Raw genomic sequence first — 13,291 nt, 5'->3', positions numbered from 1 at the left:
ATAATTATTCACCTTTGATAATTTATGTAAATTGTTAGGTCTAAACCCAAAGTAAAATAATAATAATCTAATATAAATAGTTGCTAGCCATAGGTATGGCATTAAAATGGCACTTTTTTATATTCTAAGTTCACATAGCAAATTTTTTAAATACGGACAGAAATTGTTCCATGTGCAAATCATAAATAAATTGCCTTAATTTTCTTCATAAAATAATGTTTTTCTTAAAAATTATGTATAAAACGCACATGAAGATTGAAAAATCTAGTATATTTGTTTCCCTTTACACAGTATGTTGTACTAAATATGTAATTTTCTACCAATACTTTACTATAAAAATAAGAAAACATTGATTTACTTGATTAAATATATAAAATAAAAAACAGTAAATTGACAAAACATGTATTATATACATAGATATCTCATTGTATAAAAACTCTAAGGAAACTAGCCAACCATATGTGATGTTAAATTCATCAAGTTTTCATTTTTAATTATCATTTTAGAGAGAACCTTAATCAGTAAAAAGAAATAAACATAAACATTTAGCACACAAGATCAATAATGGTGGCAGTATTGATAAATAATAGTTATTTTAGAATTTTGGTATACAGCATAATAATTGTTTTATTAATATTTATAATCACTAGATATGTTATTGTGGTAGGTAACTTAGTAGTAAATTTGTTCTTATAAAATACATATTTTTTATAAACTCACCATACACAGTATCCATATTTACTTTAAAAAATAAATATTTATTCTTGTGATTGGGTAAAGTGTGAAATAACGTAATCGTGATAGTACATCATGATAGCTAAAGGTTGACCTAATATTATGGAGCTCCATACTATCAAATTACCAAACCTGGGACCATAGTGAACTTCTGCATATCGAGACAAGAAGGATAAGGGTATTTGTGCCATCATTCCCATAAATGCCCAAACTCTATATGTTTGTAGAGGAACACTCACCTAAAAATATTTAAAAAATACAATTTGAAATACCAAGAGAAAAATGGTCCTGAGTCTATTGTAGGTACCTCTCTTTTAACAATTTGTAAACTGACAACTTCAACGTTGTCTAGTTCATTAAGTCGACAATTTCTTTCAGGTAAAATCTTCTTCCATCTGACAGGGATAAATCGTCCATATAAGTGATTATTGGGAGCTTACTATGTTTTTATTTTATGTTTTACATCAATAATAATGTTTTTACACTACATATCTATAAATACCTATTATTAGTTAAAAAATGAACCACCGTTTGCATTGCGAATAATAAAATATTATAACACAGTTTTTTTACTACTTTGCAGGAACCAGGAATAGGCGTCTGTTTAGATCCCCTGTTTATTAGTAAGGAAGATCGAAGTTTAAGTCCTCTCCGGGACTACCTTTTGTTTGCAATTGTCTATTTTGTAAATGAATAAGTTTTTTTAAATAAAATATTTGTGTTAATTTGAAAAATATTTTAACTGCTACTACAAGCCACAAGCACCATATATTAAGTTACAGCTTATTTACCAAATTAAAAATAGCCCTATTTAGAATGTTCCTATACTGCCTCTATGGACATTTTATGCTTATCTTAAAACTCAGCTCGCCACTGCTATCTGATTCACCACATAGATCATTGCAAAATGCCATAAAAAACAATCATATTACAAAATCGCAAGTTACTGATAAGTCGTAAGATGCATATTAAATAAGGACATTTACATACCAGATATTCGTGGAACAGTGCAGATATCAGGAATACAATAATACTAGCCACACTCTTGCTGTGGCCATGTTCTACGACAGGAATGTATACATGACGGACTGCCCAGCGATGTACCGGCATATTCCAAGTGCGCCAGAATGTATCGATGTTGTTTGCATTCCACCAATCATTGTAGAAATTACGATCAGCAAAATGCATCAGCTCTCCCATCAAATTAAGGAATGAGTGGAAGTTAATGTAGAAAAAACAAAGCCATATCAAATGATTTGGAATCTGAAAATAATAATAAGCGTAATATGTGTAAGAAATGTTTAGAATATACCTATTTGAACATTTTTCTAATATTTTTTTTTACTTACCGCCAACTTTAAGAGCCTCTCTGTTAACCGCATATAATCCATTTTAGAGAATGGGGTGAGTGAATTTTGTACAGACGGGACCATCCATTGTTGAAAAAGTGACATTGCCAAGTGAACGCCAATCACAACTTCCAAAATTCTTTTTATAAGGAATCTTTTTCGGATCCTACAAACAAAACGTATGGCATAACTACTAGAGATGTACATTACATATTATGGAGAAAATTACTGCTTAGTTTTATGTTTACCTGGTGGTTCTTGGGAAATTTAGCTCATAGCAAAGCGTCGGAGCACAAATGAAATAAAATATATCTTTTGTATTTAAGTTGTCAGGATATCTCACTATCGAATCATCCACCTCATCGTGAATACCATTACGAACATCCTCATACACTTCTGCAATAATAATAATAATTTAATAGTTATATTAAATTTACAGATAATGTTGAATAACAACATTTAGTTATAATTTGTCCAAAAATAAATTAAATAACTATTTTATTAAAAATTATTTGCCATCAACAACAATTTTTTTTAAACTTGGTTACTATTTGTTTGATTTTTTTATTTAATCGAGGTATAGTTTCAGAAATGAAATACTCATCCTGAAACTTAAATAAAGCATTCAATTTATAAATAAGCATGTGCAATAAAAGTCATCCAAGAAAAATCAAATTATTTATTAGTCTGCACTCAATTACAAGGCATTTTGTGCAATCACAAAAATTTAACAAAATATTTCTGAAATATTAAAAAATAAGTGCACTTTAGTAAAAAAACTGTTTTAGTTACAACTAAAATTTAAACCAAAAAGTATGTAACCCATATTTTTTTTAAATAAAACTTATATGCATCAAAATGATAATTATATTAATATGCCAAACATACATTTTATCTGTGTTAAAAAAAAATAGAGATAGACAAGATAGAAAAAATACTATGAATAAAACTCTATATTTTGTGTATTTTCACTAAGACATTTTTCATGCATCATTTCATTTATGCATGCCGTGTACCCATATTTCTTGGCCTTCATCTATTTCCAAAAAAAAAGTCAATTTTTTCTTCAGCTCCATTTTACACAACTTACATTTCTTAATTCCAACAAATCTATAATAACAAGCAAAATGTATTTTTTTAATGTATTGAAAAGTTTTTTAAATGATAAATCATCCTAAGTACAGAATTATAGTCTTCAGTATTTGAATTTATTGCTGAAAGTTTTTATTAGAAGTTTATTATAAATATGAATTGATGATTGATATTTTATTTAAATCACAAATTGAACAGTCAGGATAAGGAAACAGGAAAAATTGATTAGCACAAAATAGGTAGATAGTGTGTCCAACACCAAGGTGCAAATAAAAATTACAGTGAGATTAAAACACAAACATCAAGATAATGAGGAAATAAGAAAGAAATGTGCTGTTATTGATGCAGACAGAAGGCACAATACAAAACTTACGATCATCGACAAATGCTGGGTCTACACTGTCTGAAATAACTGAAATTTAAAATATTTTAATAATTATGGTATAGTATGGCGGGTTTGCTATATATAATAAATACTTTATTGAGATTATTACTGTAATACACATAAGTAAATCAAATAAGCGTGATTTGAGTATAATTTATTAGAAAATAATCATTTCAATAATATCTCATAAACGGTATAAAACAAAATACAATAGTGCCCAAAATACAAGACCACTATTGAGCTGATGCATCATAAAAACATCACAACCTATGTGTTTATATTTTTTTTATTTACTATTAATAGTTATATGACCAAACTAGTAATTATCTTAAAGAAATTTCAAATTTAGTTATCAGTATATTTTTTTAAATTACCATTATTGTAGGTCAATAGGATTCTTTATAACAAGTTGAATTTACTACGGCAAAAAATAGTAAGTTGTAGTAAAGCGGGGAAAAAACATTGGACCTCTGATCCGGAGTCGACGACACTACCACGGGAACACAACTCAACTACAACTAAGGTATAACTTATCAAATCATTTTAGTAAATTCAACACTTACTCCAGTTTGGTGCTGATAAACTCTGTCGACGCAGAGTACTTTTAGGGGTGATTTTCTTTTGTGATTGTCGGCACCAATAGTTGACCTGAGCATAACTCCACAGTTTAAGGAAGATCACAAGATATAGCATGCATACAGACATAGCTCCAACTAAAAATTTTATAACAGCAATTATATTACTTAAATACTACTCAAGGAAAATGACAATATATATATATTAAATAAATAAAATAAATAAATAAATATTATTAAAGGTGGTTTACATAGTGGGGTTTTTTCCTTTTTTTTGTGGTGAGTTTAAAAATAACATACAATACATTTATTTATTAATGTTTAAGGACTACTGTGGCTTTGCATCATTTTGGAACAATTTCATAGTAATAAATTCAAGTTTCCTCTCAAACATAACCATAATACACGCTTCACGTCTAATGATGGCTTGGTAGTACCAAAAGTATGTAATAAATATGGAAATAGAACTCTCAAATATTTAGTACCTAGAATTTTAAATTTATTACCAAAAGAACTTAAATTTAACTCACATTGTAACAAGAGCAAAATAAGAGAGTGGCTACTCGATCAAGAGTTTATATATGAATAGTAGCTTAGGTGTAAATATTTTATTTTTTCATATATTTTCTTGTATTTAAAAAATAAATTTATATATTATTATTTGTATAAACATGTTTATTCTGATCTTTCCGGCTGTTAATTTTTATGTTATTCATTGTTTTTATAAATGTAAATAATATTATTAAGTCAGTATAAATATAATCTTCACCAATAAGCTACAAAAAGTGGCTTGGTGGGATTTTAGTTTTAGTAAAAATATAACAAGTGAAATTTTTTTTAAATTGTAAAAATGTATAAGTATGCTATTAAATCAAATAAAATTTAAAAAAATGCTGTGCACACAGTGCTATATTGGTATAATACAATGATATTATTACAAAAAACAAAAACCTGACGCAGCACCAATTACGTACACAATACAATATGTATTGATATCTCCATTGTTGTGAATAAGGAGTGTGGCCTATGGAGTGATGTGTGTAAAATGTGGTGTTTGTTTTATATAGCAGATTTAGTATTTTTTGTCTTTGTTATTTACCTTTATTTATTTTTTTATAGGCTAAATTTTATTATTCTCAATGAGACTCAGCTTCCGTTTAAAGCTCAGTCGTTAAATAAGTCAAGATCGTACATCTTCTCAAATTGGACACATCTCACTCACTCACTTACAATACATATTTACAATATATTTCCTTACACATTATGCATTACAATATAAAATAAAACTGTAATTAATAATTACAAAAATTATAATTACCAAAGCTAAAATCCTTCTCCTTATAATGTAATGTAACCACAGGAAGAATAACAAGGGTAATGATGTTTAAAATATGGCTCCATGATCCAATTTTATGTGACAGAATACCCTATAACAATCAGAAAACTTATTTTTATGTGTAGATTTTTGTGAGTTATATATTTCGTATAAGATCTCTTTGTTTCTGAATTTATTTTTAAATAATTTCATAAACCTTAATAAAGTAGTAAATTTTCTTTACTGTAATATAGACAAAAAAAAGTTTTTTTTTAAATTTATGAGGTATTTTCAGACTGCATTTAATGTCTACAAATGTGATGGCATCTAATTTACTAAAATTTATAGTAACAAAATACTTGAATTATGCTTACCACTGCAAGGCCTTTTTCAATCATTAAACTCAACAGGATTGGAATGATAGAAACTGCAAAAAAACATTTAGCTTTAAAATTTTAGAAACTTGAAGATTATCAACATAGGTAGGTCTATGATTAAAATATAAAAATTGTAAATAATCAATTTAAAAAACTAAACCACAAAACTGAAATAACCGTGTTGGATTAATAAGTAAAGCTGGTATACAGATTAGTATGGAAACAAAACTATATTACACTGCCATAGTAAAAAAGTCAGAGTTACATTCTTGATTCTCTATTATTGTCATTTTCACATTTCCCATTTTCGGAATGTAACATGTTCCATTCTCAAGAGCTATCAAATGAATGTATTTATATGATTAAAACAAACAACATATGCACTGTTCTTCTTTTTTCCAATTGTTATTTTTTATGTGTAAATACTTCTTATTTAGGTTTAATATTAATCAAGTTGGTATTTTTAAAAAGCTCTAACAAAGCCACAAAAATGGCTTGGTGAGATTTACTTTTAAATTTTAAAAAATACAAATAGTACTAGGTAAACAAAAAAAATACAACTTAATATATATTTCCTTTAAAAAACAGCCCAACTGAGGGAAATTGGGAAAGCATTAGCTTTTCAAAATTTTCTTAAAATCTAAAAATCATAATTATTGACATAACTTTTAATTATTACATAACTTTTCTAAAAATCATAATTATTGTGCTTGCATATTTCTTTATTTATGCCAAAAGTGATAAATCAAATATTTTATTTAACATTTCATACGTTCTCGTAAATTAAGATACCTACATAAGTCATAATTAAAATGACATACACTAGGTGAGTCGATGTTTATGTACCTACCTATGTAGATTTGTAATTATTGCTCTATTTTTATTATTATTATTATTTCCATGACTTCCGTATTTATAAAACTCAAACTATAGTAAGACATTAAGTAATTGAAGCATTGAAAGAGGAACTTACATATTGTAAGCTCTTATACTTGATCAAACCATCCGTCATGCCTATGGAATTTTATAAAACCTTGCATGGTATAGAATATTTTTCAACAAACTAAAATTTCTAAAATATAAGAGATGTCCATTGAATGCATGACATTATTCGCCAATAACACATTTCAAAGCTTTCTTTTTTTCTTTCTCATAGATATAATGAAATACAACTATTTAACGGACACTTTTTTTTTAAGAAAAAAGAGAAATACTCGAGTTCTTATTACTTACTCAAATATTTAAATTTTCAGACCATTTCCTAATAGTCATAAATAATTTGTGCTGGAAAGATGGAAATCGAGTTGTGGTAGAGTGGGATTTGAGCCTCGGACCTTTGGTCCGTGAGTCCACAATACTACCACGGGACCACAACCCGATTTATATTAAATAATAAAAATGTATAAAATAAATAATGAAAAATCCAATTAAAATGAGGTTGTGGTACAGCTTAGACCAAAATCAGATGGTCTAAAAAAAGGGGGGGGTTTCATAAAATATTATAAAGTTATTTGTATAAATACCGATTTACTTAAATATTAACAACGCTGTTGTATACGGTAATCTAGTTACACCAAATGAATGCCCTATGACATGCAAATATAGACAGAGCTGGACCATTATAGTTTCAGTTGGCACAAAGAACTTTTGGAACAAACACTTGCTTACATGGGAGGGGAGAAAAATATACTTGTATTCATTTTCAAATTAGTTTATTCCTGTCCCTTTTCCGGCGCTAGATATGAACATGTGTAGGGTACCTAAATTTATTTTGTATTGAGCCCTTTTATACTCACACGAAAGAAGGATTATTGATGGATGCTCTGAGCTACCAGTATTTTTCCCCGTAACTACATTGAACCACTGCATAGGATCCACCATAATACCGTACCTGAAAAATAAATCATTCAATAACACTTACCAACTGAAAATTGTAATGTCATCCAAAATATAATATAATACCATAAATTTTGCACCCCGAGAATAATGGCACAACTCAAAAAACTCGAGAGCAATTACAAACACTTCCGCTCTATTGGTAAACTTACATTCATTCACAAAAACAAATGCACCAATTAAAATTTGCTTAATAAATGTTATTAAATATTTGTAAATAACCATGTGCTATCCTACGAGGGGGGGTGAAGGTTTCAGACTCCCCAAAACAAGAATCCAGGCAACTCAAAACAGTCTGTATCATAATGGACTTAGTATGTATAATGAGTTGCCAAAAGAAGTTACATCGTTTCGTGGGGTGACGATGATTTTTGTTAAAAACAAATATTTATGTAAGTAGATAGAGTGTCATTGAAAAATGTCTGGATTTTATAACAATGTTTTGTTTTTGAAATAATTTTTGGATATATACAGGGTGTTCTTTAAACCCTGTCACATCCGAAACCACGATGATCAGTATGGGCAAGAAGACATATTAGCATATTTTAAAAAATATTTAGAACGAAGAAAATTTGTAAAAATAAAATATTAAAAAGAACAAATGGTTGCTTACTTCTGCAGGGGAGAAGCGAAGGGGGCGCGGCCGCGCGGTTGACGGTGTGGCAGACTCTCTTCTCTCCCTCTTCGGTTCTCCCCTGCAGAAGTTAGCAACCATGTGTTTTTATAAATATTTTATTTTTTAAATTTTATTCGTTCTAAAAATTCATTTTAATGTGCCAATATGTCTTCTTGCTCATACTGATCATCGTGGTTTCGGATGTGACAGGGTTTAAAGAACACCCTGTATATTGTTTATTAGTCAAGGTATAACTAGGTGTTCAAATTTTATTTGTACGACTATCTAAAATAATTACATTACTTTCCGGCTTTTCTTACCCGTCTCTTCATCAGGATACCAATTAAACCAACATGCAAAACCCACTATACACCTTCACCATAGCTGTTGCACAAAAATATAAAACCAACACGGATTAGGTTACAAAAATATTTTATGTTGTGGGAGAAATAGTTGAAAAAAGAGGGAGGAGATGAAGGGAGGGGCGTGAGTTTCATAGGTCAAGTTGGTAAATGGTTATATAAAAATATTTAATAACATTTAGTAAAATGTTTGGCCACAAAATTAATGCTTTAAACATTAATAAAATTTGCTTAGTTTTAAATGTCATCAGAAATAACAATAGCATAATCTTCATTATGCCAATATTATTTCATGAATTTGGGTAAAATATTACAATATAACAGCGTCATTTTTGCTTTTAATAGTGCGGATAGAAAATATATCCAGGAATATTTCTGAATACTTAACTTGAAAACATAAATTTTTTATCTATTCAGTGGATGTGTGCCATTATTATCGCTCAGGAGCGATTTTTTATTCCGTTCTCTGTTGGACAATTCATCGTGATCGTAGAACAATGACGGATTTGCGAAAATTTGACATTGACTTTCTTTTATATTTGATCTTGGAAAAGTTATATAAAGGCTTTATATTCCAGGTTTAAAAATATATAAATAACTAACTAAATAAATAACTAAAGTATCAAATTATATACTTTTGTACTTATCAAATTGTGACAAAGTGTCAACAAAAAAAAATACCGCTCTCATGTAACTTTAAAGAAAAGTACATGATTCGTTTTTCTATGATCATGATGAATTATAAACAGGTACAACATTTTGATAGAAAATTATATGGGACACAATTATAAATGTATTGATGGAATTGATAAAAAAATATATATCATCAAAATGTGGACTAACTTTATCAGGTTTTCAAGAAATAAACGGATTCCACCCATTCCAAGTAGTAAAAATCCCCAGTTGACCAATCCTGTGAAGTTGCTGAACCCTGAACTCCATGAGAACAAGGAATCTTGAGGCTTGTGACATCTTCAAACATATACAAAAAGTATTTATTACTACTAAACAATCATCGCTAAGTCCATATGCAAGCGCTGAAAAATTATTGTAGAAGAGATAATACATACAAGACCAATATTCTTAGTCCTTTATATAATTGATATGTAATTAATGATGTTCGTTGTTCCTAACCTCTTTTTATTCTTTAGTTTAATGTTAATGTGCTGCAAATGTAATCAAACATAAAATCTTTAAGTTTGTAAGTGAAAATTCTTGATGGAAGTTCATTGTAATTTATTATATGAATAAAAGACGAGTGATACTTTAATCCACAAATTTGGAATATCCAGTGACCGATTTCATCGCTTTCGCAACATCTTTGAGACTGGTATCTTTATTAAGGAGTTCAATGTATTTATACAAAACAGAGGTAAGAATAGATAATTCAAAATCATCTGAAAGTAAATTAAATAAACTTTTTTTTATCTTAAGGATCATTATCAAAAAAAATTCGGGTTAACTAATGAGTTAATATAATGCTATTTTAATGAGTTTAAGTATTTTATTTTTAGTGTCCGAAATGATGGGATGGGACATAAAATCAATAATTTGAGATACTTGCTCAAATTTTGTTTTTCAATAATTTAAATATTTTTCATATTTTTTTAAGGCTTATCATATATAACTACTGTTAATCATTATAACTCCTTAAGAATTTTGGCCAATTTTTTTTATTTAAATTTTAATATTGAACTTCTATCCAATAACACCGCAACATGCATAGATCAAGTTATATTATTATAACACGCTCATAATGCAGGTTCTCGGTAAAAATATTCTAGCAACTTACAATATATTAACTGAGCATCCTCAGAATAAGTGAGAAAAATATTTGGGAAATAAATAAACATAACACAATAAATAAAATCTGCTGCAGTGGGTACCATCCTTAAGGGGTAACCATTCTCATTTCAGGGAGCCCATCTCTGAGCATTGTCAAGAACCGAGTTGTCGTCCCGTGGTAGTGTCGCAAACTCACAGATTAAATGTACGAATTTTGAACACTCTACCACAATTTGATTTCCATTTTCTAATTGTGAGTTACTTACAATAATAAATACGAGTTATAAATACCTGTTGAAAATGCCCCCAAGATTGAAATATTTGAGTAAATCATTTGAAGTAAATATTTACATTAAAAAATTTAAAAATCACTTGGTTTCTATTTTTCTTTTGTTTGTAAAATATACATAACATAATATTAATAAACTTAATTCATAAGTAATATTCCTTGCGTGTTATTAGAAGAAAAAACATTTTAAATATAAAACTAAAACTGGGTAGGGCTTTCTCTTTTAAAAATATGTAATAATAAATACCTACTTACTAATAAATAGATACTCATGTACGTATGAAAAAATATTATTTTTATTTCTTCTCTTTTTGACTTTATTATATTAAATTAAACAATTATTAAAATAAAAAAAGAGGTAGAAAAATTTCATAGTAAGGTGCTCACTAGATGAGGTTTTTTTAATAATAACATAAAAATTCACATCAAAATAACTAGAATGATTGTGTGCAGTAAAATGAGTATAACTAATCAACCTTGGAGTTGTGCCATTTACTTACAATTTACAATAAATTACTTAGCATGTCTTGCAATGAAGTGGTGTAAAAATGAAAGTGAATAACAATCATGTATACAGTAACATAATAACGAGACCTACCTACTGACATGATGTTAACATTTCAAATCTAACTGGAAACTTGTTTCTTGTAACCATTTATGTACCATAAAAATATTATATATTCATATTATTGATAACGATATTGATAACAAAATTATAAACTGATAGTGTGCTTGTTTTTGCAAGAATGTCTTTTTCCATTTATTTATATGACTTACGGTTTATCATTTTGACTTTTCCTCGCTTTTTTCTCTTTCTCCGTGATCTCTTCTGCTCTCGTTACGCTTTGAGCTCTCCGAAAGCGTAAAGATTTGTCGTCTGATTCTGTCGTCATCCTCCGATATTATTCACACAATTGTCTACTTTAAAAAATATTTTTTTTTAAAGTACCCACTAACTTAAATTGACATAATTACTTACAGACGGTAGCAATGTACCTATAACTTTTGCACATGTTTTGTGAATAACATAACAAAGTTAAATAAACGTCAAAGTAAACAGCAAACAGCACCCGCGCTCACGCGCGCTCGTACGGATTCTTAGAATGACATAAAGTCATAAAATCAAAATCTGATGAGAACATTTGAAGTTTGAACTGTTGAAACACGTTATAGGTATATTTTATCGGCGTGAAGCGTATATATAATGGCATACCGGTAAGCTATGATGTAGTAGTTAGTACGTTAATAGAGATTAGTGATGTAGTATATAGTATATACGCAACATACGACGACGCACGGCGCCGGCTTTGAATTTTTAATCAAGTTGGAGTCGGACAAGAAACATGGCAAAACAACATTTTTTATTTTTACATCACAGGCTAAAGATAATAATTCTAGATTTCTAGTTAACGGACGTTATCAGTTGGTAGTGCAATCAGCTGTTGACAGTGTTGACACTGTTGACTAGCCACAGGCAGAGATTATACAGGCACCCACTGCGCGCCGTAAGGATGCATGCGATGTGCGATGATACGATACACCGATGCTTTAAAAATATGAATACATCGCTAAAAAAATAGATATACATCGATGTTTGTTCTGAAAAAATTTAATGCATCAAAATGGCGATGTTTTTTATAGAGTCGAATATGGGGCATTATAAATTATTCGACAAATATGTGATCGGCATCTCCCGGGGTGCAATGTGCAATTATGAATCTTTTCTATCCCAAAAAATATAAACTCTTGAAATCAAACATGATGATTTTCATTTAGAACATTATTGCGACCTAACCGTATTAGTTTTATTTCCGTTTTTGAAGCAGTTTAATATTTTATAATTTTATGTACCATTCGACGATTAATTATCAGTGTTATATGAAGCAAAAATTAGCCGCATGGAAAAAATAAATATCCCCAAATTAACCAATCTAGGGGATAGAGAAGTTTCATAATTGCACTCCTGGGGTGGTATTCTGGTTCTTCTCTACCCCTAGAGGTTGATTAATTTGAAGAATTTTACTGACGATACTTTGATTCACGATTCACATAATGGCCACACTGATGATTAAATGTCAAATGCTGTATAAAACTGCTGCAAAACGGAAATAAAACTAATACGGTTTGGTCAATTGAACTTAATTGTTTTGGGTAATGCTTAAGGTCGCAAAAATGTTCTAAATGAAAATTATCATGTTTGATTTCACGTACTCATATTTTTTGCGTTTAATCTTCAGTGTGGCCATTATGTGAAGTCTTGTCACTTTAAAAGAAAAAAATCTTCAAATTAATCATCCTCTAGTAGAGAAGATCCAGAATACCACCCCTAGGCTGGTTTTCCGAACACAATCATAGCGTGGTATAGTACGTTTTCACGTACTAAATACGCATTATAGCGCGCTGTAAATGCGTTCGGAATACCAGCCCTGGCGGGTGGATTTCAACTAAGTCCTTGAAATATTATTTCGTAATTTTTACACGTTTTCGTTATTTTAATGAGTTCAAATATAAATAT

The 13,291-nt window shown here is 29.1% G+C and overlaps 1 protein-coding gene across 3 annotated transcripts; it reads right to left on the bottom strand.

The window, feature by feature from the left end:
- Window positions 1–218: 218 nt before the first annotated feature.
- mdy (diacylglycerol O-acyltransferase) lies at window positions 219–12,362 on the bottom strand. 3 transcript variants are annotated; one of them, XM_088235326.1, is made up of 11 exons: window positions 11,554–12,362; window positions 9,546–9,674; window positions 7,625–7,719; window positions 5,826–5,878; window positions 5,455–5,563; window positions 4,125–4,274; window positions 3,550–3,588; window positions 2,333–2,480; window positions 2,085–2,250; window positions 1,726–1,998; window positions 219–974 (listed from the first exon to the last, which is right to left on the bottom strand). In XM_088235326.1, exons 1-11 carry the CDS (start codon window positions 11,667–11,669, stop codon window positions 759–761), a joined length of 1,494 nt encoding a protein of 497 aa, XP_088091452.1. In that variant the 5' UTR covers window positions 11,670–12,362; the 3' UTR covers window positions 219–758. The 3 variants fall into 3 exon arrangements, with proteins under 3 accessions (XP_088091452.1, XP_088091453.1, XP_088091454.1); XM_088235327.1 differs by lacking the exon at window positions 3,550–3,588; XM_088235328.1 differs by lacking the exon at window positions 9,546–9,674 and having other exon boundaries at window positions 11,554–12,203.
- Window positions 12,363–13,291: the final 929 nt, after the last annotated feature.

Source organism: Micrasema longulum, unplaced genomic scaffold, assembly GCF_059751315.1.
Source record: "Micrasema longulum isolate JH-2025_06_02 unplaced genomic scaffold, ASM5975131v1 h1tg001359l, whole genome shotgun sequence".
NCBI classification, from domain to species: domain Eukaryota; kingdom Metazoa; phylum Arthropoda; class Insecta; order Trichoptera; family Brachycentridae; genus Micrasema; species Micrasema longulum.
This window is presented reverse-complemented; position numbering and strand designations above follow the sequence as displayed.